This window comes from Diabrotica virgifera, chromosome 1 (assembly GCF_917563875.1).
Source record: "Diabrotica virgifera virgifera chromosome 1, PGI_DIABVI_V3a".
In the NCBI taxonomy this organism is placed as follows: domain Eukaryota; kingdom Metazoa; phylum Arthropoda; class Insecta; order Coleoptera; family Chrysomelidae; genus Diabrotica; species Diabrotica virgifera.
In genome coordinates, this window is record NC_065443.1 from 5,925,466 (window position 1) to 5,952,310 (window position 26,845).

The 26,845-nt window shown below is 31.6% G+C and overlaps 1 protein-coding gene across 3 annotated transcripts in view; it reads left to right on the top strand.

The window, feature by feature from the left end:
- Positions 1 to 26,845, top strand: part of LOC114335253 (myosin light chain kinase, smooth muscle) — a 123,826-nt gene that overhangs the window by 34,628 nt on the left and 62,353 nt on the right. For all 3 annotated transcript variants that reach the window (XM_028285472.2, XM_050654332.1, XM_028285464.2), the window contains one exon: positions 22,280 to 22,370. In XM_028285472.2, the coding sequence (XP_028141273.1) occupies positions 22,280 to 22,370 (91 nt within the window). The remainder of the gene's footprint in view (positions 1 to 22,279; positions 22,371 to 26,845) is intronic.

Sequence of the window (26,845 nt, forward strand, 5' to 3'; positions counted from 1 at the left end):
TGCCAGCTAGAAGGCGTTATTTAATTTTTTTCAGAAATCTAGTGTTCCTTGGAAAATATTAAATACAAACATTCATTTTTAAACGAAATTCATTAAAAGTAGTGTGCTATGGAAACAACAAAGAAACATTTTCCAGCTGTCAACGTATATTAGGTCTTTTCAACGCTTCTCATTTGTTTCGAGCCTCGTTCATATCTCGTATATTAATATTATATACGGATTATACGGCATATGACAGAGGCTCGAAACAAATGAGAAGCGTTGAAAAGCCCTATTACAAAGAAATAAAAACAACTATTTAGTGATGACATAAACGTTCAAATTTTTGCCCATAATTTTCGTTGCAAACATTTACTCTTTCAAGAGTAGATTGAACAGCAGTCTCAATTTCTGCTCTCGATATGCTTTGAATGGCGCTTAGTATTCTCTGGATAATGTATTCTAGAGTAGTGTATGATGGGCAACAATTTGAATATTTAGGTCGTCACTAAGTAGTTCTTTTTGTTCTGTGTTATATTTAATTTTAATAGTATTGTTTCTCTTTATATTGTTGTTTTAATTAATTATATTTTTATACGTTGACATCTGGAAAATGTTATTTTGTTTTTTTCCACAACACACTACTTTTCATTAACTTAGTTTACCGGTGACAGTAACGGTTATGTATAAAATTTACACGTTTCTCGAGATATCTTGAGATAGAAAAAAGATATCGACATGCGGTTTTCGCTATTCTATTGCTAATTTAATCTAATTTTATAAAGTATGATTAAAAATGCATACTTGTATTTAATATTTTTCAAAGAAAACTAGATTTCTGAAAAAAATTAAATACCGCCTCCCAGCTCGCTTATTACTTATTAGGATGGTTCAAAATTATCACGCTTACATTGAAGAAAAAGATCTGTCTTCAACAAGACCCAGTTTTCAAAATTTGATTTAGCAGAACCGGACTTACAGCCATTTTTTCATAACAAGGTTCCCACTCACCCGCACCTCTTATTTGCAAAGGTAGAGTTAAACTTGTTAAATCAAATATGCGCAGAATTTGATGAAGAATACAATAATCGAATTTCCAGTGCCCCTTCATTAGGAAAATTTTGTAAAATTTAGATTTTTTTATTTTTGATATTCAATTACGCCCTCTAACGGTGGACCCACAATTATGAAAATAATTTCCAGGCTTTTCCTGAGGTAACTTTTGTTATAAATTTTTTTATTTCAAAGCTCTACTATAAACGGTTCCTGATATATGGCCGAGAGCCATTCTTATTGGGACACCCGGTACATTGTGTATAAATAATTATTGTAAATTCTCAAATCATAATTTATAAAGTATGTAAATCATCATGTCGATCGGATATCTCAGTGCGACTAGCGGCTGACCCACACTTCACTTCGCCTTGAGGTATGTGAGTTCAAGCCCAGCCCAGGCCATCGGAAAAACAAAAAGGCTAACGCGCCAGTATAAAATTCTAAATATGAATCTGGCGCTTAGACTGGAATATGCGGGCATCTGATCGACCTATGAGGGAGCAGTACGGCAAGGGATAAGGGCTTGCGGCTCGGTGATACTTCCCCATAGATCCCTACCGAAGGGCGTTGACGCCTAAGAACGGTGTAATACAATACATGTAAATCATCATGATTCGGGAGTGCTGCTCGTAACATTCAACATGTCTTGGTTTGTTTATTTCTAGTGCATCTTTATTGTAATTTCAGGAGTAATGGCTTTTCTCCATATGTAAGCTGTCACCACATCTACTGCTGCTTATTCTTAGTCTGCTCAGCGTTGTCCAGGTATTGCAGGATATTTCAAAGACTGACAGTTTCTGATCGATATAGGCAATTTACTGTACTTCCTGTGGTGAGTCTCCTTCCCATTGTCTTCTCGAGGCATTGGTGAGGCTGAAGTTTTCTTGGCGTAAGGAGGTGGCCTTTAATAATAGAGAATATCTGGAATACGATCGGTCCCTTCAATATCAAACTTGTCATGGTGGATGGGTAGTTAATGGTTAGCTTGCATTTTTCTATATTCTCTGAGAATAGAACGACTTCTTCGTAGTTTCGGCGCTGACTTAGAATGGAAAGCCAATAAATAGTTCGGTGTTGATCTAATTATTGTATTTGAGATAATTCGCGTTAAATCATTCTGCTTTAATGAGGTATCACATTCTTCGTGTTTTTGCTATTGAGCCATACCGGGGAGAGCCTATTCAAGAAGACAGAGGTTGAGGAACCACATGTGGTATCACGTAGCTTTTGGATCATATTAATTCGCGTTTTTTAAAATTGCTGCCGTTTTTTATAGGTGTTCTTTAAACCTTAAAGTTAATCCAAGATATTTTTGTGTGGAGTTATGAGCCAATAGTCTCAAAGTGAACGGAGAGTTTTTTGTTGGTTTAAGCATTATTAACTTAGATGGAAACAGCACAATTCGGTTTTCTTTGCATTAGCATTAGGCCATAACTTCTATTAGTGGAAGTATTATTATAACACCTTTAGTCGAGGAAATGAAGCATTTTGGCTCGCAATTTTTTCGTCGAGCATGGATTTACTTGAAATTTTCACAGAAAGTAGGGAATAGTCCAAGGATCATTTTATATATCATGTCGCTGTACGCTAAAATCTTGGGGGTGGTTGCCACCCCATTTCGGGGGTGGGAATTTTTTTAATAAATTTTAACCATGTAAATCGATGTAAAACGTAATTCTAAGAAAAAAATGTAGTTTACATTTTTTCGTAAAGCTAATATTTTTCGAGTTATTCGCGGTTGAATGTAACAGTTTTTCGACGAAAAAATCCACTTTTTAAACGTTTTTATTTAGTTCAATAGATTGCGTCAAATCTTTGGATGTTAATTTGACTACCTTTTCTTCCATGCAAATGAATGAAAATTTGCAGACATATGCATTCGCGGGAACAATACACGAATAGACAACAAAAAATTTTTGTTTATGTTTATTAATTGTTTAAATAAAAAAACGATTTTAATGGAAAAAGGCTTAAATTCTCTTGTTTTTTACAATGTAGAAACTTGAAACTTTTACGGATTGTAGGTAATGATATAACCTATACATAATTTCACTTTTTACGTTAATTGTTTACGTTATGCGTCATAAATAAACAATAAAGTTTTAAATTTTGAACACTCATATATTTGTTTATACAGTACGATGCAAATGAAAAGAATAAATTCGTTATTTCGTAAAAAGGCAAGGTTATTAAGGAAAAATCCCGAAAGAGGTCGATTTTTATTTTAAATTACGATATTTTGGCATATATTTCATACTAGTGACGTCATCCATCTGGGCGCGATGACGTAATGGATGATTTTTTTAAATGAGAATAGGGGACATGCGATAGCTCATTTGAAAGGTCATTCAATTCTTTATTCAGTAATATAAAAATTTATATAATTATTTGTACAGGTGTCCAAAAATAATTTTTTAATTAAATTATTTGACAAAAAAGGAGAATGTATGTAATTTATTTAACCCAGAATACATTTTACAGTTGCCCGCAAACAGAAAAAAATGTGTATTTCAGAAATAAACATTGCTTTTCGATTAAATTAAAAAATATTCAAGCCAGCTCCCGCCAGAAACCTGCCTCTTGGAAGTTTTAACCTTCAATTTAAGCGAAAATGAATGATTATTTGTGATATAAACATTTTTGTCTGGTTTCTGACAGTAGTAAAATGTATTTTAATTTAAATTTAATAAGTTACACACATTCTTCTTTTTTTTTTAAACGCTTTTCTTTAGTTCAATAGTTTGCGTCAAATCTTTAGACGTTAATTTGACTGCCTTTTCTTCAATGCAAATGAATGAAAATTTGCAGACATATGCATTCGCGGGAACAATACACGATTAGTCAATAAAAATTATTTTTTTTATGTTTATTAATTGTTTAAATAAAAATAAACGATTTTAATGGAAAATGCTTAAATTCTCTTGTTTTTTACAATGTAGAAACTTAAAACTTTTACGGATTGTAGCTAATGATATGAACTATACATAATTTCACTTTTTACGTTAATTGTTTACGTTGTGCTTCATAAATAAAGAATAAAGTTTCAAATTTTGAACGCTTATAACGAAATATTGAACGAAAATATATTTGTTTATATAAAAATCGACACTTATTCGTGTCAAATTTCAATGCAATACGAAACAGAACCTCACCCAAAACTCGAATCCAAAAAATTCGTGTTTTTATCGTAGTCTTAGAAAAACCACCGGTGGAGACGTTTTGTGCTACAATTAACATTAGAATTCGTTTTGGCGTATTAATTAAACGCTTTTCTTTAGTTCAATCGTTTGGGTCAAATTTTTGGACGTTAATTTTACTGCCTTTTGTTCAATGCAAATGACTAAAAATTTGCAGACATATGCATTCGCGGGAACAATACACGAACAGTCAATAATTTTTTTATGTTTGTTAATTGTTTAAATATAAAAACGAATTTACCAGAAAATGCTTAAATTTTCTTGTTTTTACAATGAAGAAACTTGAAACTTTTACAGATTGTAGCTAATTATATGAACTATACATAATTTCACTTTTTACGTTAATTGTTTACGTTGTTTCATAAATAAACAATACAGATTGTAGCTAATTGTATGAACTATACATAATTTCACTTTTTACGTTAATTGTTTACGTTATGTTTCATAAATAAACAATAGAGTTCCAAATTTTTTGCCGATTCCGACTACTTTTCATGTTTGTTCATCATATGTTTTATACGTATTTTAATAAACATGACGATATATTTTAATGTTTGAAAAGTGTAAGACTAAAAAGTAAAAAATAAAAAAATATGAAAAAAAAATTTTTAGGAAACGCTTTTCTTTAGTTCCGAGTGACTAAAATTAAAAATATTAAAAAATCAACTAAAAAGTAAAAAATAAAAAAAAATTGAAAAAATCCAACACATTCGTCAAAGAAAAGCGTGCGGCGAAAACCGTTTATTCGATGAAGACGCGCCACGCTTTTCTTTGAGAATATGTTAGATTTTTTCAATTTTTTTTTATTTTTTACTTTTTAGTTGATTTTTTAATATTTTTAATTTTAGTCACTCGGAACTAAAGAAAAGCGTTTCCTAAAAATTTTTTTTTTCATATTTTTTTATTTAGAGAGTTTTTTGACCATAATTCGAAAAGTATGCATTTAATCAAAAAGACTATAGCTATCGAAATTGTGTCTTTTAGTAATACAAAGCAAATTCTTTTTCTATAATATTTTTCTGACCAATATAAATTGAGATACGGCATGTTAAAGGTTAGCTTTTTTCGTCAAATGTATAATTTGAAATATTCAAAGCCAAATAACGAAAAAACTTTGCATTTTTCGAGAAAAACTTTCATAATCTTTTTTTAGGGATACTATTGGGTCTTTCAAAAAATAATAATAAAAAGTTTCTAGCATAAAGATTGAGTGACATTATCAAAAAAAGGTCGGAACCTGCTTTTCTTTATGAAAAAATCAGTGAAAACAACCCCCTAACTACCCTCCTAATTAAAAATTGGTCTTCATTTTTCTGTAATTCCTTTTATACTTGTATTGTTAATACACCCAAGAAGTTTGACCAATTTAAAAGGACTAATTTTAGAAAAATTGGAGTTTAAAGAAAAAAAGGTTTTTGCAATTTTGTATTTTTTACCATTTTCTTCAAAATATCTCCGAAAATACTAGAGATACGAAAAAAATGATAGATAACTAAATTGTAGCTTTTTTGCATAACTAAAATTTACTTGTGCATAGATTTTCATTATAGTGAATAGTTAGCGAGATATAGCTGTTTAAACCTCTATTTAAGCAAACACCCCCTTATCGAGCCGTTTAAACCTACATCAATTAAAAACTAAGGGATCCTCCGGAATTTTATTTACACAGTCTTATAGCTCTTCAAAAATCCTACAAATTCATTTTTGAAAAAAGTTTTTATCGCCAAAAATAAAGGAGCTGTGTTTATAAAACGAACTCTTTTTTTTCGAAAAATTCGAATAGTCCGCTTATAGAGCATTTTCAATGTATAGGGGAGTGCATTTAGATTTTCACTTCGGAAAAAATCAAACAAGATAAAACTTTTTGTAATTTCATTAAGAATAATAATAATGTTTAATAAACAACATATCAAAAAGTTCTACTCGAGAAGTGGGTGCTTCATTTTTTATTAAACAAATGAACAGCGAAGTTAGATGTTTTTTTAAATAACTCCGAAAATATAATTTTTAGAAAAAAACTGACTTGACCATTGAAAAATTCATAAAATTTTACAAAAAAAAACCTTTTATAAAGATTTTTCTAAAATTAAATCGCTAGCTTCTGTAATTTTTTATTTATAACGCTAAAGTCACCCTTCTCACACACATTGGCGCACTGTAAACTAGCGTTGGAAGAAGTGCACAGTTGAGTTTTTTTAATGTAATTCTTTAACTAATGGATCAAAAGAAATTTTACAAATTGGACATGAAAGAAGATGAAATAAGCTATCTTATGGTTGTAATAAAAAGAAATAAAATGTATGGACATAAGTACGGTGTGGGCGGAAAGTGAGCCTTACATGAATTTTGTTTAAAAATGATTTAAAAATGTGTAACTAATACAATTTTACTTATAAAACTCTCAAATTTGCACAACTTAACTCTCAATCATCTTACTAAACGATGTTTTATTCAAAAAAAATCTCAAAAATTTAATTCAAATAATACGATGTCTCAAAAAATGTAATTTTTGAAAACTTCGTAGTTTTACAGAATTCCCACCAGTTTAAGACGGTATTACTCAAGTTTGAATAAATCTAGTACAATTTTTTTGCTATTTTTTTAAAGCTTGGGATGTAATCTTTAAAAAACACTGAATTATTTCAGTTTAAAATTGAAATAAACAATTTATTTTTGAGAAAACTAAGAAAGATAACAAAAATGTAATACAAAAACCGAAAATTACCAGCTGAAAAAATGTATATACAGAGTGATCAAAACTTTTTTCTGTAAAACTTACCTAAAATACATTTAATAATAAGCTTCAACAATAATAAATGTTCAACAAAAAAAATTTTTTTTAGCTCTTATACAGTATGTCTGCGTAACTTGGAACCTATTGATAACTTTTTTAATATCAGTTTTACGAAAAAAAGTTATTTTTTATAAAATACTCCGCATCGTATATAACATAAGATGCAACCATCAAATATCAAATTTTGTTAATTTTGTACGAGGTATGTCAAAAATATGAATTTCACTCAAGAGTAAAGTACCTTTATATTTCACAATATCGAAAATTTTTATAAAGGAAAGTTGTTTGGAATTAAAAACTATGTTTCAATATGTAATTATATCCTTCTAATCGAAAATTTGTTTTTTTTTAAATATTCTTTCTAATACATTTTAATTTTTAATATTATTGTGAAAATTATTTGTTTATCTTTTTTTTAAGAATGAAATTCCATACTTGTTTTTTATTTAAATATCCGCCATTTTGGATCCGCCATTTTGAAATTTAAATTTTTAATCTTTAATTCAGATTCAACAACCTGTTAAAAATAAAAACAATAAATGTTTTACAAAAATGTTCTTTTTTATGTTCTTTTTAGAAAATCCGCATTTTGGATCCGCCATTTTATAGTTTATAATGTTAACATTTAAGTTAGATTTATCAAAGCACTCAAAAATAAATATATGTAGAAATAAATACATTTTGTAAAGTAATTATGATTTTACAACTATTTTTTAAGTTAACCGCCATTTTGGATCTGCCATTTTATAATTTAAATTATCAAAATTGGATTCAGGTTCAGCAACCTCTCAAAAATATCCACATATAGGCAAACAAACACGTTTTATAAAAAAAAATTCGGATTTTTCAACTACTTTTTAAGGATTTTTAGGAAAAAATCCGCCATTTTGAATCCGCCATTTTGAATTTGCAAATTGTAATGTCAGATTCGGGTTCAGCATAATCAAAACTAAAATAAAAACATTTTTTATCAAAATAAAATGTTGAATTCACCCATATTCTTAACATTATTTATACAAAACAATTGTTATTGTTTAAACAATTAATAAACAATTAGCGGCGAAATTTGTGAGTAGAACTTTTTACTTTAACCTATTTATAAACTAACAAAAAAAGTTTTAGAAAAATATAACCTTGTTTGATTTTTTCCGAAACATTGTATCTTTTCGTTCTAATTGCACTCCCCTAGTATATAATACCACAGAACTAGTTCGTATACTGGAAGATGACTAAAAAACTATTTGTATTTGTACATATTTGTAAATTAGTATTTTTGTGTAAATAAATGTTTTTGTAATTCTTTAATTCTACATTTTTTTCTGTATATATCTATTAAATTATCTACTTATAAAAATTGCAATGCTATTAAGGGTGGTTTTAAGGGTTGAAATATGATATTATATCCTTTAGCATAAAACAATCATTATTTAACCAATCAAAACCAAATTTTACCCATATTAAAGTTAATAATGTTTGTATATAATTTTTGACAATAAGGGGTAGTTTTCAACCCTAAAAATAATCAACGCCCTTGAACATGATATAGAATATGAAGTACAGGGTGAGATGATCCTAATCTCAAATTTTTATGTAAATCGATGCAAACCGAAATTATTCTTTTAGGATAAGTCAATTTTTTATATATATAGCTCCAACAAGGGTAATTGTAAGGGTTGAAATATTATATAATAGTTGTAATAATATTATATCTTGAAGCATAAAACAATCATTATGTAACTAATAAGAATGAAATGTTGACAATATTAAATATTAAAATGTTATTTTATAATTTTTTACAATTAGGGGTGGTTTTCACCCTTAAAAAACCAAAAGCGTACAACGGCTCAATATAGAAAATGAACTATAGGGTAAAATGAGCCTAATTCCAAATTTTTGTACAAATCGATGCTGGACGAAAAAATTGCGAGGTTTTGCCATTTTTTCAGTTTCATTTCCTCGACTACTTGTGTATATTAAACGTAATATAACAAACGTCTATGCATAGTGCGCATAATGCGAAGAATTATTTCACCTTTAGGTGAAATTATTTCACTTATAGTTGCAAACTTCAGGCTATATAGATTGTTGGAAGTTGGAATATTGTACTTGAAATGTCCGATTTCGTATTTGACATCGAATGTGTGGGTTTACAAACTTTCCGTAACAAACTGTGAAGTTAACTGTTGAAAAGTTATAATTACTAAGCAGTTAGCGATCAATAATTGGCTAAGGAAGTTAGATTTGATTATGAGTTGCTGGAATATTTGGGAAACAGAAAACGTGATTCTGTGAAAACGGTGTACACTCACCGGCACAATTAACCGCCCACCTTGTATTTCCTTCAATTTGCAAAAATTGTGAACCTTGGACCACATTTTAAAAAGACCACAAACATAATTTTGAAAATCATATTCTAATTAAAAAAAAGGTGAGTATTAATAATGGAGCGCCTCTAGCTTTTAGGACTTCTTGGAGCCGGTTCGGCAATCCATTCATGATATCCTGGTCCTACTTGGGAAAATTGTACCACTCCTCTACCGCAGTCATCTTGAGCTCTCTGACGGATGTAGGGGCTGCTATTATTGCTCTTACCCGTTTTTGAGGTTGTCCTAAATGTGTTTAATTGGGTTAAGATCGGCGTGAGATGTTACTGCGCGCCGGCCATGGTAAATCTTGAATCCTGACCTCATTAAGGTTCTCCCGGATGAATTTTACGGTATGGCAACGTACATTGTCATGCATTAATCTAAAGTTTTCACCAATCAACGGTGCGAAAGGCATAACATGGTCTTACAGAACTTCTTCCACGTACATTTGAGAGTTGACACTACCTCTATCGAATACAACAAAATCAAAATCATTATTGACCCTCCTTGGTAAGCCACTTTTTTGGTTATAGTGCACGGAGCAAGCCTTTCATTTTGACGCCAGTAGACACGCTGACGTTCATCTGGAACTCATAGGGATATTCTGCTCTCATCTAAGAACAGCGGCATGTTCTTCCATTCCATCACAGTACAGTCAGCATATTCTCGCACAAAACCAATCTAGTTCTACTGTATTGTGGAAGCAGCTGTAGGACTCGAGATGGACGGAAAACCCTTAAAACCCCTAAAAAAATTGTTTGACCATGTTATTGCCTAGGGGTGTCAAATTCTAACTGTTTTTGTATATTATTTTGGGTTAATTTTAGTGTGTAATCTGTGACGTAGATGTGATTTTGTTCGTTGTTGTGTTGTGTGTTGTATTATAAATATATGTATGCGATTTTGGTTGTTTGTTGTGGACTTCTTCTTTTAGTATTGGCAAACAAACCCTGCTGCATTCTGCTGATGGGTTTTTGAAGTTATACTTCTTTACCGGCGATATGAGGGTGAATTTTTATATGTTAAAACCTATGATCCCGGCGCATGCGCATTATAACTTTGTTCTGATTGGATGTTCAAATGACATGTCAAAAATTATTCAATATGGCGGCTGTGGCACAGCTGTAGTTAGATTATTTATGATTGTTGCGTTTTAAAATTTGTGTGAAAAGAAACAACAAACAAAAGTTAGTTAATAGTTATACTGCCTTTTTAAATAGTTTTCATATACCTATATTTTTGGACTTTTGGACTATTTTGGACAAGGAAAACTCATTCTAATTTGGTAAGTAGTTTTTATTATATCTAATCATATTGTAATTATACATTTGGATTAGGTTGAAATACAGTAGAGCGTCGATTATCCGAACTACAATATATTGATACATATGTATAGTCATACATTTTTATCCACAAGTGAATAAAAGCCATATTTATATACCTACATATTTATTTATATCTTGATAATGACAACTAGCAACTAAACAAAAAAGTGCAGTCTTTGCAACAACATAATTATTTTTGGATACAATATTGAAGAAAATTGAAGATATTTTAAGCGTCAATTACTAACGCTTGCTCGGTATTCGAGTGCGGGACGCGGGAGTCGATAGTTCGAATAAGCGGTCGTTCGGTTGATCGACGTTCGGATAATCGACGCTCTACTGTACATTTATTTTCTCAAGAATGAGGATTTTAGAGAGAAATCCCAAATTAGGTCCGATTTTTATTTTTAAATTATGATTTTTTGGCGTAGATTTATTTATCTAGTAGGTATGTAATGCTTTGATTTACATACTTAATTTGATTACCAACAAAAGTTCTACCAATCTTCATCTAATATATTGTTTTCTTACTGTTTTGTTATATTTTAATATTTTCTTCCACAAAATTTAAACTACATAATTTAATTATATTCAAAACAACTGTCAAACAGTAAAACGTTCAGTTACCCTATTTTTCCACATGACAAATAATGTGGAATTGGACGAGTGAGTCTAGGCTTCGATTACGAATCAAAGCGTCCCGAAATTCACGGGTTCGATTCCCGATGCAAGTTTTTATTTTTTTATGCATTTTATGATTGTAAGTATATTTGTTATATAATTTTTTTTTTAGAAAATGCGTATTTAAAATTTTTGCCAACAATTATTATCGTTCAGAAATCATTTTTTCTTTGTGGCATTTTTCAATGTGTTTGTGTGCGTTTTATTCTTTTATTTTTTTAAATTTTTTGGTATTGTCTTAAAAATCACATAATATGTAGTAGAAGTATAACTTCTTACGTGCGTACAAAGTACACACACATTCTTTTTTACACATTTTTCTTCGTTAGGTAGGATCAGGATTGCTTCTTTGCCTTTTCCCTTTTTCATGTCTGTCTCTTTCATGAATATTGAAGAATCTTTCCATTAAACTCTGTGCTCCTTGTCCCAGGCATATTTGTATATCTGCGATTTCTCAAAGTCTCTGTTCTTGATGTAGTTTCATCACGAAGTCATGTAGTTTCTCCCACGTCGAAATTGTTGCATTCATATGGTATTTAGTTGATGAAGTTTTTAGATCTTTCTTGTGTGTTGTTGAGTTTGGTTTTGGACAGGATAGATCTGAGAATGTTGGTTGTTTTGAAATTGGTTGTGATGTTAAAAATTAATACAATAGAAGTTGGGTCCTGTCTCAAAAGATGAAAATATTGATATTTATTTTGTACTTATACAGAGTCTCCAGAAACTCCAATACTGTACCGACAAACGAAGACAGGAGATTCCTCAGATAATTTTAATATATTTTAACCCAATTTCTAGTACCGGTCATAGGCGTTCGTTTTGGGTAGGGCAACAGATATTTTAGCGCATAACTTTTTTATCTTTAATTTTTAAGCATTTTTGACTCTGGATTATTAAATTGTGAGGTATTCTACAACTAAAAGTTACTCTTGTTTTAAGTCGATATCATACACCGTTTTCTAGAAAAATCAATTTAAAAATGTTTCTTTTCTTGAATTTCCAAAAAAAATTCCAAAAAAAAACTATTTAGAAATCCGAAAACTGCTTCGTTTATTTATATTTCAGAGATGAATCGATTTCATTTATTGCGAATTTCTAGTACGGGTCATATGCGTCCGTTTTGGGTAGGTCAACAGTTATTTTATCGCATAACATTTTTATCTTTAATTTTTAAGCATTTTTGACTCTAGATTAATAAGTTATGAGGTATTTTAGTACTAAAAGTTACTCTTGCTTTAAGTTGGTAAAATACACCGTTTATTTTGAAAAAAAATTTTTTTAAATTCAAAAAACGAAAAATTTTTAAATTGATTTTCCTAGAAAACGGTGTGTCCTACCGACTTAAATCAAGAGTACCTTTTAGTACTAGAATACCTCACAATTTAATAATCCAGTGCCAAAAATGCTTAAAAGTTAAAGACAAAGTTATGTTATAAAATAACTGTTGCTCTACCCAAAACGACGCCTATGATCAATACTAGAAATTTGCAATGAATGGAATCGATTTACCTCTGGAAGATAAATCTACGTACCAATTTTTGTTTTTCCAAATTAAAGCGTTCTGGAGGTATTTAAGAAAAACTAATTATAAGACGCCATTTTCAAAGAGCTCTTGCTCCCTTAGGAAGCGTTTTCGGACTAGGTGAATTGAGCTAAATTGTCTTAAAATTATCTGAAGAATCTCCTGTCTTCATTTGTCGGTAGAGTTTCTGGACACCCTGTATAGAGTTTCTTACTCTATATAAGCTATATATTTGGCACTTGTCCTAAGAAGTGCCAAAACATTATTCATACCGATTAACTCCAATTACAAACAGTCCCGATGTCCCGAAATTATTAACAGCCATAACTAACCCAAAAGTATGTAAAAGTGTTTTAAAAACAAAACGTTAATGTTTATTCCTGTATTGTACCAAACTTTTGCCAACTGGAACTGGTTCAATTAAACAACTGAAACTGAAACGTTCACCGTACACATCACAGAAAGTACAATTAAATAAATTATTAGTGTCAGTGTGTGCGTGTCGCCAACAGGACAATTCCACATTTTAGATGAATAAAATACAATTTTCAACTTGCTGAAAAGTATTTTATCATTTTGTCGTACACATATTTCCCTCTTGTATAGAAAGCTATAATAAATTTGACGGTCACGAATGTTGTTCGTGCAAAAATATTAATTCAGCGATGAAAATATGTTTTATTTTAATTATGTAATAGGCTGAATATGTTTTAAACTCCCGGAAGGCGCAAATAGACATGCAATATTTGCAGAGTCACCGCATAACACAGTCGCGCAAGTCTGGGCTACATTGTGTAACACTGGAACACCATAACATAGTAACATTGAGCCGCTCCATCAGTTATCGGTATTTTGCCGTCGCATTGAACAATGTTCGGTCGGCCACTCACTGTCGGGTACACCTCACAGGTTTAACTGTTCAGGTGTACCTGATAGTGAGTAACCGGCCTTATGCGCTGATTTTACACCACTTTATATGTTTGGACAGATCTGCGTCAGTGGCGTGCGGTGACATTTTCGGAAGAGGAAGCGATTCAATAAGGGTTTAACAAATATTTTCTTACGAGGGTCGAGATCAAAACATATACCTACTTAATAGGTGTATACCTAATGTATTACCTGTTAACTTATATCGACTAAAAACAAGAACTACAAAAAATTAGGTATAGTGTTTAACCCAGTCTGAGAGACATGCACACGCCTTGAGAATGAGATTCGGGTGATACAAATTCATTGAGGCAAGGAGGATTTACTCTTATAAGCGGGCGTTACTCCATCCCGCCCCAATGCTTCATACTATCCACTTCCCCTCCGATAGCACTCTGATGCGCTATATGGGCTCTCTATCAGCAAAGTGCTTATTATGTGGGAGTCCTGGATACAAGGACTCACAAACGAAATCCTACCCCGATCAATGCAGGTTAGTGACTCTAGTGACTTAGTATATCGTATATCTAGTGACTTATCATCGATCTGTACTGCTTGCTCAGGGTCGAGTCCCTGCTCCAGGCTTGGTTTCTTTAAACTTAAAAAGAAAAGTTCTATTCAAAATTGTTTTTATATTCCGATTTCGAATCACCTTCCATAACACACAACTTTCAACAATATGACACTTATTTACTTATACTTGAGTCCTATTCTCTTATCAACTAATGCAAATTTTTTGTCGATAACATCGTCGTAAAATTTTGGATTTTCTGATAATTGTTTAATAAATGCACTCTTTTTCAATGGATAATAGGGCTAACTTGGAAAGTCTGTCGTCACTTGTAAAATTTATTGTAAAACTTTTGATGCATTTTAATACTGAAAAACTTCGTTCAACTGATGCACTTGTAGCTGGGATAGTTAGTACCTACTACTTAATTCACACAACTTGCCCACTTCACATAGAGACTGATTTAAACCAGTAGTATTCAAAAAATTCAACCGATTCCTAAGTATTTCTTTATCACTAATTTCAGGTGTTTTATAAATGACATTTAACTGAGAATGCAAAGCTAGATTATCAAAAAAAATCATAATTTAATCGTACTGAATTAAATAGGTACATACCTCTGTGGGAGATTTTAATGAATTATAATTAGACATATTAAAATTACATAATTCTACATATTTTATTTCTTTAAAATTTTCAAAGTGATAATTCATTTGTTGTAGAACAGCGGTTCCCAATCTGTGGTACATGTACCACTGGTGGTACATATCATTATTTGCGGTGGTACACAAAACACAAAAAACATTAAAACAGCAGTACTTAGTAAGTCTTCATAATACAATACAAAAATATAGGTGGTACCAAAAATAATAAAAAGAACTGTAGGTGGTACATGACTCAAAAAGGTTGAGAACCGCTGTTGTAGAATATTATCAAAAATTTCGATGTATAATCGTCGATAGGTCTCTCTTTCGCCGACAATATCAATCATCATTATTTTTCTTTTAGGTTCGAAGCCCATATTATTTTCAGCTTTATCCCACATATTTTTAAACAGCTCATTTTTTTAATCATCATAAGTCATCAAATTGTCTTATACAAAATGCAATGTCACTTGACTTCGTCTGTAAAATGTCGTAGGTACTATAAAATATCAGTAAAAGGAAAAATCTCAAAATGTCAAATAAAATATTAGTAAAAATATTAAGGTACTAGTACACTTTAGAAGACCAAAAATAAGCAATATTTCAAGATTTTTTTTCTCAGAACCTTTCTTAAAAATGAACATAAAACTTTTTACATGTTAATATCTAACTCTTAGAGAATATAAAAAATATATCTTTTTTCATTTATGCACGTACACTAATATTGAAGAGGGCGCCAAAATCGAGGCCTCGAAAAAAAGTAGTTCCGATGGCGGACAGTTAATCTCAGGATTGGGATCTCTGAAGCAAAAAAATCGTACGACATTTGAAAAAGGAAGGTTTCTTACGTGACAATTTACCACCTTTAGTGAAAAATTCCGCAATAAAAAGATTTTAAGGAAATTTGAAAAAATTTTGTGAAAAAATCGCTCGTTTTTCTTCAGTTTTTCATGGTTAAAAAATATTTATTTTTTGGTCAAATTGTGGTAAATTGTCACGTAAGACACCTTTCTCTTTCAAATGCAGTACGATTTTTTTGTTTCAGATATCCTAATCCTGAGATTAACTGTCCGCCATCATTTTTCGAGGCCTCGACTTTTGCGCCCTCTACAATATTAGCGTACGTGCATAAATGAAAAAATATATATTTTTTGTACTCTTTAAGAGTTAGATATTAATATGTAAAAAGTTTTATGTTCATTTTTAATAAAGTTTCTGAGAAAAAAATTCTTGAAAACAATAATTATTTTTGGCCTTCTAAAGTGTAATAGTACCTTAAGCAAAAAATTGAAATCGAGCCATTTGTACCTAAATACTTACCCCTTATAGCAGCAGTAACAGACTCCGCATCTCGTTTTCGAATCGGAAGCGGTCGGACGAGCGCTTCCAGGCGTATCAAAATTCGCGTGAAAGGAACATGACTAGCGAGTGAGGTTATTAAACCCTGACCAATTTTTGAACGGGACAAATGCATGACAAGCAGCGATTTTGAGATGCGCTTCCGTCAGGACCGGACTGAATCGTTGAATTGTGTGCTTATTTGAGACCGTTCGTATGCGATCAAATTTTAATAATGTTTCAATGCCTATTAGTTACATAATAGATTACTTAGATTAGGGAAACATTGTTGATAATTAAATACTAATTAATAATATATGTATTTTCTTATATGGAAGTTAGGGAAGCAGTGCTTCCCCCGCTTCCATGGACCGCACGCCTCTGATCTGCGTACATATTCGCGATTTATCTTATGTCCTAGGGCTAGACTGACTCAAAAAATGCACTAACATGAACTCTAAACGGAGGGAGCCACACCTTCTTCTTATGCTTTTAAATCAATAGTTTTGCAATTTTCTTCGACTTTTCCTTCGACTTTATCCCATAATGAGTTCGCCGTTTTTGTCCTCCACGTCACTCTATTCTCCCAATCAGTGTAATCACCTTTTCTGAGGTTTCTTTCTATTATATCATTTCCTATGTACGTTTTCCATCTTGTAGTAGGTCTTCCACTCCATCTTCTTTCTGGCGGGTCCCAGTCGAATATTCTTTTCGGTCATCTATGCTCTGACATTCCTCATAAGCCCCATAAGCCTCTACCACTGCACTGTTTTCTAACTTTTTTGTAATTAAGTATTCTAATTTAATTCTGTTTCGTATTTCCTCTGTTCTTATTATATCCTCTCTGGTCATTTGTAAATATCATTTAAGGTGTACAATAAATTAATTTATTTACAATTGTAAAAAATCCAGGTCCGGATTAAAAAATATTGGAAAAATATTCCGACCCAAAAACAACACCCTGTACATTAAAATTGTTTAAAATAGATTTTTCAGTTGAAAAGAGAATGAAAAACTAAATTTAGTGGTATACTTTGAATTTTCAGCAAAATGATTTTTCTGGTAAAATTTTGAATTTGAATTCTGAAATTATGTCAATTGCGAGAGCTCTAAGCAGAAAAAATTAAAATGCGACTTAATTATAATTTATACCATTATTTAATCTAAATTGGTAAAATGTTAACATTTCAGTGTTTTTTAATTATGTGTGACAAATAGTTTATGACGAATATTCATCTTTAAATAATGAATAAATAATACAGGGTCAATAAAGAATACATCACTTTAATCAACGAATTATCTAAAAATTATAACAAAACAGCTAAAATTTGCAGCATAATAACTACTTAAAACTAAAGTACTTATTCAAAATTACCACCATCAAAAATTATTGTTATGTGTGCAAATGTTAATATGTATTTTACCAATTTAGATTAAATAATGGTATTAATTAAAATTAAGTCATATTTTAATTTATTTTACTTTGAGCTTCGCAATGCACATAATTTCAGAATTCAAATTCAAAATTTTACCAGAAAAATCATTTTGCCGAAAATTCGAAGTATACCACTAAATTTAGTTTTTCAAATGCAAAATTCATTAAGAGAAAATTAATATACAGGGTATTTTTTGGGTCGGAACATTTATACAATATTTTTTAATCCGGACCTGGATTTTTTATAATTGTAAAAACATTAATTGATTGGACACCTAAATGAATATTCGCGTGTTAAATATAAAATCAATATACAGTGCGGTTGGCAAGTTGTAAGCTGTATTTCAATTTTTTTCTACTTAGAGCTCTCGCAATTCACATAATTTCAGAATTCAAATTCAAAATTTGACCAGAAAAATCATTTTGTCGAAAATTCAAAGTATACCACTAAATTTAGTTTTCCATACTCTTTTCAACTGAAAAATCCATTTAAAAAAATTTAATGTACAGGGTGTTGTTTTTGGGTCGGAAAATTTTTCCAATATTTTTTAATCCGGACCTGATGACCTGGACCTGGATTTTTTACAATTGTAAATACATTAATTTATTGTACACCTTAAATGATATTTGCGTGCCAAATATAAAATAAATATACAGTGTGGTTAAAGAGTTATGAACCAATTAAGAAAATGGCAAAATAGATAAAACACCCAGTATCTTCGTTATTAATGGAGTAAGACCCATTAAGTATGGTATTTTTGAGGCCGCCTAAGTGTCCTCTTTCTACAGTTAACGTATGTTACTTTCCCAATAAAACACCCTGTATAACAAAAACTATTAACCTAAGAGAAAAATCACTAAAGACCTTTTCTGTTTGGAATGATTCAAAAAACCTAAAAAAAACTTTGTTCGATGCAAAAAAATAATTTTAGGAAAAACCCCTAATCTTTCCCTTCGCCTGGCAAGGTCTTATGCTATTCAGAATCGCCTGTCATTGTACACATTTCTTCTAAATGACTTAAACTCATACTTAAATTTAAACTTTATAGGAGAAAGTTTATTTTTCCCCTAAACTATGCACTTTTCGATTCACCTGGTAGATACACGTGCAGGGCTAATGCCTGCCAGGTCATGGTTTTTAGCCTTGGTGTGCTATGAAATATCACTATACAAATTTCTAGCCTTACAGGAAGACCGTTAGTCGGAGGGTTCACTAGCTCTTTTAGACTATTAAGGCATTTTGTTGCGGTGATTGTTTTTGTTATTTCATTGCCTAACTTTCTTTGAGCCTCTGTTTCCTAATACAGTCTTTATGTGAAATTCATCCATTTTTCTCTAATATGCATTGTTCTTATTGCTTCCCTTAGCGCTTTCCTGGACACACTATCGTATGCTTTCTCCAAGTAGATAAAGGTCAAATGTATTACAATAGTTTTCAAAAAAATATATAGTGAGGGTTTTATACAAAATATATTGTTATCATTTCGAAAACACGTGGAAGAATTCAATGGCACCAATATAAAAATCTCCAATATATTTTGCCTGCCAAAATAAATAATAATAGAACTTCTATTTTCAAATGAATTCTCAACAGAAGAACATACTCCTGATAATGTAAATACAACAATAAAAACTCTGATGAATGGTTCCTGTGTAAAGCTATTTTCTGTTGGAGTTAATGTTGAGAACAAAATCGTAAAGAACTCAATATTGCCAAAATAATCTAATTATTTGTTTATTTTTATAATTTTTATAGTTTTTCGTGTTTAAATAAATAGCTGTAAAATAATGACATTTAATGGGTCTATTAAAACGACAGCGTCAAAAATACGAACATCTGTTTGTAGATGTCGTGTTTTGGTTATTAGAACTAATTGTCACCCTGATATTACTATAGTCCGTTCCACATTGACTTTACAGTCAATGACTTTACATAGGCAATGCAGTCCTTATGAGAGTTTTTAGCGCGGTGATGCGGATTTTATCAAAAAGAATTTGTAATCGAACATTAGAGAGATTAAATTAAAATTGTTTTAGAAAGACAATCTACAATTTTAGGATTCATATGCGTTTAAGTTTATTTGATATACTGTAGTTATTACCAATTTCATTTGACAGCTGTTATATCATCCTTTGTAAGTAGATCTCTCTCCCAAGTAGTTTACTGCGAGCTTTATGCTTTATTGATAATAAAATTTAATGATCATGCAAAATATAATCTCACATTTTAGAGTATTTTATTTATCTCAAGGTCATTTGTTTCAAAACTTGACCTTAACACAAAATCGGCGTGTGAACGAATAAATTGCATTCACGTCTAAACATTGGAAAACTTAAATTGCTAGATCCTAGACGATTTGGAAAAACGGTAATAATCTGGTTTTTACTGTAAATTCACGTTATCGTCTCGTGTGATTTTGTAACAATGCCAAAATAGAGCTGAGGGCGATAATAATTTACTTTCATTCAGCTACCTACTTTTTCAATTGTATTATGTGTTGTTCTACAGAAATCAGGAATTTTCAACCCTTCTAAACCTGTGTCTGCATCTTGGCGATCAAACAATTTTTTCTTCTGCAAGGTACGCTACTCTCTTGTATATTCTGCATTATCTTCATCATGCAATACAACCATTACTTCATCTATTCATCCAAAAACTTTCTGCGAGATATTCGTTTGGCTTCCAAAATTATTCTGTGATCCATACGTTTAATAAAGGATATTATATTTTTTGGCAAAAACATACAACTAAAGGTTGTAGGTAGGTGCGGCGTTTGGGGTCCACAGGGACCCCATTGGTATTCAATGTATTTTGGTATGAGACAGGTTAAGCACGTATGTGTAATATTAATAAGATGTTTTTAATTTTTTTTACATTTGACCGGATTTTTTGTCCGTTATATCCGAAATCCGTTAAATAGAGGTACGATATATCAAGGTTTTACTGTACTTATAAACAGTTAACGATTTTTACTTATGTATATTGCTATTTTCAAAGCAATAAATGAAGCAACCACCATTTTAGAGCTTTTTTTTATGTTTTAGAGTTTTGTAATTTTATATTATTTATATGTAGCTCAAATATGAAGCTTGTTAAGAATTAAAAAAGACGCCGAAATATTTGCAGTAAACGTAAAGGTTTTCTTTATACAGTGAGGACTTTTGAGTTGGAATAAATTCATTATCTCGAAAATGGGCGAATTCGGAGGGAAATCCTGAGACAGGTCGATTTTTATTTTTAAATTAGGCCTTTTTGGCATATATATAATACTAGTGACGTCATCCATCTGGGCGGGATGACGTAATCGATGATTTTTTAAATGAGAATAGGGGTTGTGTGATAGCTCATTAGAAAGGTTATTTAATTCTCTATTCAGTAATATAAACATTAACATAATTATTTATACAGGGTATACAAAAAATTTTTTTGATACTAAATTGATTTAGACAAAATGAAAAATGTCAGAAATTTATTTAATTCAAAATACATTTTAGTGCTGTCAGAAGAACAGGTAGTAATAATGTTTATTTCATTAATAAACATTGCTTTTTGCTTAAATTCAATGTTCAATCTGCTAAGAGACAGGTGAGTGGCAGTTTTAACATTGAATTTAAGCGGAAAACAATGTTCATTTGTCAAATAAACATTTCTTTCTGTTTTTTGACAGCACTCAAATGTATTTTGAACTAAATGAATTACATACATTCTTCTTTTTGTCTCAATTAATTTGATTAAAAAACTTTTTTTGGAAACCCTGTATAAATATTGATGTTAACGTTTATATTACTGATTAGAGAATTAAATATAACTTTTAAAATGAGCTATTACACGACCCCTGCTCTCATTTAAAAAAATCATCGATTACGTCACCACGCTCAGATGGATGAGGTCACTAGTATGATGTATATGCCAAAAACTCAGAATTTAAAAATAAAATCGACCTATTTCAAGATTTCTCTCTAAATTCACCCCTTCTCGAGGTAATAAATTTATTCCAACTCAAACGTTCTCACTGTATACGCCTATAATAACTAAAAAAAATTCAGATAGCTGTATTGGTCACAGTCCCGAGAGAAATCTTATTTCCGGAGTATGATGACTGATTGTGTAACAATAACTAGAAGTTGGATAGAAAATCAATTGCAATATACTTTGGTACACCAAGGGATATTACTCGATCGCATTGCACCAAAGCGGAGATTGTCAAAATGATTAATCTACAATAATCGTATTATAGTCGGTTCGCTAAACTCAGACATAACTGGCTAGAGATTTTAGTCGGTAACTTTTTTTGTTTTTTGCCAATTTTGCAAAAATTGGCAAAATTACTAATTATTTAGTACTTGTTAACCATTTAGTAATTATTTTTTGCCAATTTTACCAAAATTGGCAAAACTACGTACTAGACTCACTAGCCAGTTGTGTCGGCGTTTAGCGAACGGACTATAACAATGTTATACTCATTACACACTATACACACATCATGATTTTTTTTCTTTCCAGAGGTTCAATTAAGTTTCCCACATAGAGAAGTTCAAATTCAAAGAGGGAAAGATCCAAAGGATTTTTACACGTTAGAGGAAGAAATTGGAAGGTGAGTTTACATTCTTTAATTTAAAATCTAAATCAAACATTCTGAGACCTTCGTTATAATTAATAATTCAAATGTTATTTTGATTGTAGTTTTGTCATAAAACAAACTGTTTTTGATGTCTTTCATTGTCTTTGTGTACAGTGCCGGCGCTAGGGTATAAGGCGCCCGCCTGCAAAACTAGCACAGGCGCCCCCCCCCCCACACACAGATACTCGTACAACCCCAGCCTCGGGAACATTATGTGTGTTCAAATGGAACAGTGAGACCCACATGTCCGAATATCAAACCGGTTACACTGTGTAACCTGACCCCGTATCTATCTGACCCCCAAGCTGTACCACCACCCCTCCCCATCGCAGTACATAACGAATAAGGAGGCTTTGTACTGAACGTTACCTTTGATGCCCTGGGTAATGGAACATCCTCTGTATTACTTTATGTGTTAAACCCCCTGATTTTAGGGGTAGCTAGAAGAGCTTTTCTCCCTATTAATGACTTGATTTTGGACTTGTGTCCTAAAAATGTGTGTTCCGGGCAGCGACTTAAGTCGGTGTCCCGCTATTCGCAAATGTACCCGGTAAATACATTTCGGTTACAGTTTTATTGGACCCATCATCTGACACAACAACTTCACTTTAACTTTTTTAAGAAATTGGCTAACGGTCGGTTTCATAATCAGTTAAAGTGGACTTTAAATTTTTAGTTGGTACCTTTATCATTGCAATTCATATGGGTAAATGTCAACTGTAAAGTGAACTTTAGTTAATGTTCACTTTCCAAGTCTATGCCATAAAAAAAGTTGATTATGAAACCGGGCGTAAGAGAACTGATATTGTTTTTTTGTGTCATTTTTTCTTTTTCGGCTTTTTCTTTTTCGATTTGTGCCCTAGATTCCTAGATAATTTTTTTTGAATCCATTTTTATTTAACTAAATAAAAATAATAACTTAAGCGTAGATTAATATTAGTATGTACCTACCTACTGAGTACTTAACAAATATAATTTTATATTAATTGAATGCTAATAGATTCTTTAACTGCAGAGTACAACTTACAAACTATTCTGTATTATAATCACATGAAATATGTAATACTAAATCTAAAGAGCTCTAAACTAAATTTAAAGTAAAATCTTTATTTTAAATATTATGTTTTTATGGGATTAATACTTAACTTGATACCTATTAATAGGTACCTACATTAAATTAGACAGGCGCGGGCGGCAAGAAAAGAGTATCACAATCTTGTTTACTTTACTAGAAATTATTCATTTCCTCTCATACTGATGATACAACACTAACAACTTGCAAGAAATTTGAAGAACATGAACAAAGCATTCTCATAGCAAAGTTGTTTGGTTGAAATATGATATCTTTGACCAATAAATTATATTACTACATGGTAAGAATTCTATGCGGCGTTGCATATTTTTGTATATTATTTGATATGCAAAACTAACAAACACAGATTAGGGTATTATGACGAAATTCAACCACATTTAAGAAAAAAGAATTTTTTTATTTTAGTATTTTACATAATACCCCCCCAAACAGGGGCGCCCGCCTGCAATGCATCCCTTGCAGGCCCGTTATCGCCGGCCCTGTTTGTGTAATATGTATATTTAAGGAATCAAATTGTAGATTACTTGGGTTCATATATTTCTTAAAAATTGTGCAATCTTCTTCTTCAAGTGCCATCTCTGCGTCGAATGTCGGCAATCGTCATAGCTATTTGGACTTTATAGACGGCTGCTCTGAAAAGTTCAATAATTTGATATACATCCGTACCACTCTCTCAGGTTGTGAAACCACGATATCTGCGTCTCCCTATGCTTCTTTTTCCTTTAATCTTTCCCTGTATAATGAGTTGGAACAAGTTGTATTCCAATTTTCTGGATTTTATTGTATTTAAAACTTCCAAATTGTGCAATGCAGTTATCCAATTCTCCTTGTAGTGCATCCCTTTCGGATGTTGGCGATCACCATGGCAATCTGTACTTTGTACACTGTCGCCTGAGAAGATTTTTAGTTATTGTGTTGAACCAAGTACATAATATCTACTTTTCACCCAGGAAATCCTTCACCTGGTTTGCGATTTTCTTCTACTTTTTCTTGTAAAATTAGTAGCAGCAATCCATATCTTTCGCTGGTTTTTAACTGATTTTTGCTGTTTCTATTTTGGTTCGCAGCTATTTTTCTTTTTGCATTCTTAAAAAGACGTCCTCATTAGTAACGTTGTCGGTATACGATATCTTTAGAACTCGACAATAAAGCCACATGTCGATAGCGCCTCAATTGTCTTGCAGGTAGCATCTATGAGAGTCCACGGCTCAACTCTGTACAACAGTGTAGGAAAGATATAACATCGTAGGAGGTTGATTTTTATGGACATTGATAAATCATGACATTTGAAAATAGATTAGCCATTTCTTGAAGTGCAGATGTTGCTTTCTCTATCCTACATTTGATTCCTAGGAAATGAGAAAAGAGTATGATTAAAAAATTGCTTAGAATTAACAGGCGTAATGTATGTGTAGAGAGGAGTTTTATTCAAATATATTTAGCAATTACAACTATCTACCATGAGAAATTTCAATAATAAATACGTGAATCGTATGAGTGTTTAAAATTTTCGATTTCTTAATAGAGTTTTCTAACAATTTTAGAAAATAAGAAAGCACTTACAAATAAATTAAAAATAAATTTAGTTTTCTCCTATTTTACAAATGCATCGATATATCCATCCATTTTCAATACATTTAATCGCTCCCTTGGGAAATGCACGTAATATATTCCTTATCACGTTTAGAGCAATTTCCCGACATCCCGACATGCTTCTGAAATTATCCTTTCCACATGATTAACGTATAAAAACGGCTCCACTCGTCACATAAAAAATATTTAGATAATTTGACAGACCTAAAAAATCTGAATATCTGTGAATCACTATAAAATCACACAAATGCATATGTATTACACATTGGACCCACGCTTAAAAAAATTATTATCTATGTCGCTCATGAGATTTTTTCATTCAGTTATTATTTATGTCGACTCGGATTTCGGTAAAATTTGGGGGGGGGGGCGTTTTGTAAATATATAGGTTTCTAAAGTTTGGTGTGTACGACAGCTGAAGTACCCTTAAAATTTGTCGGACAATATTACCAGTATACTGTATGTATTTTTATCAAAAAATCCTGCAAAAATAATCTTCATTTATGACTCCATAGTGCACAGTGCACCCCCATATGGGGTACGTTCACACGCATCATAAAGAGTAATGAAATTTATACCCTCACAGCTCAAAATATTTACAATTAACTGGTAATACTGTCCGACAAATTTCAAGTGTACACCAATTTTCGGATGCACCAAAGTTTAGACATCTCTATATTTACGAAGCGCCCCCCTCACGAAAATTTTTCGTAACAGAAAAGTTGTCCAACTCAATATGAATAACTGAGTAAAAAAGTATCATTAGGGAGGTAATATATTTTTAAATGCTGGGCCCAAGATCTATATATTTATAATATAAATAAATATCAAAAATGAATAACCATTTTCAATTTCGTTGCAAAACGAAAATACAGCCGAACCATATTCTAGTCCAATCAGAGAGTGCAGCAAGCACCTCTACCGGTTTCGAAACTTATTAGTCTCTCATCAGGAGGCACATATGCTGCTCTCTCTGATCCAACCAAAACAAACTCCGGAGTGCAGTCACGGATTGCAACGAACGAAATGGCATAGATGCCCTAGCGGCAACTGCTAGCAAAAGACTAAGTTTTTACTCTAATGGGCATATAAAACAACATAATGTTACTCTACATCCCACCAGACTGAAAACAATGGGAACCTTCTCTGGTTACACCTCCGAGGCTTCTACAATTTGCAAGCCATAACGGATGCTGAGACTAAGGAAGATGGAACATTCTCGTGTTCCAACGAGACATTCTCGTTGGAACTTTACCGCGCTGAGCAGATGGGACGTGAATTATAAATTGTAAAATTCCCTCATCTTCTTTAGGCTCAGCATCCGTTATGGCTTGCAAATTGTAGAAGCCTCGGAGGTGTAACCTGAGAAGGTTCCCATTGTTTTCAGTCTGGTTTTTCAGTCAATTCATTAAATTGAAAACTTAGTCTTTTTTTATAAATAAATATATTTATATTTTTTATAATCGAAGGACGCCCTTGGCCAACCATATAAAAACGTTTTATCGGTTTTAAATAAAATTGCTCTAGAGCTGAATGGTCTTTTTCCAAGTCTGGTTTTTTCGATTCGAAAGTTTCAGTAAAATCCTGCCTTTTTAAAGTATTTTTCGTTTTTATTCGTATAAGGGCTGCCAGTAATAGATTCTCTTCCAGCCTACACGTTATGTTATAAACTCTTCAGCCTTATTTGCATGGAAAATACGCATTGTTCCCCGGTTCTCACAATAAGGCACTTTCAGTATTCAGCTTTTACAATAAAGTTAGC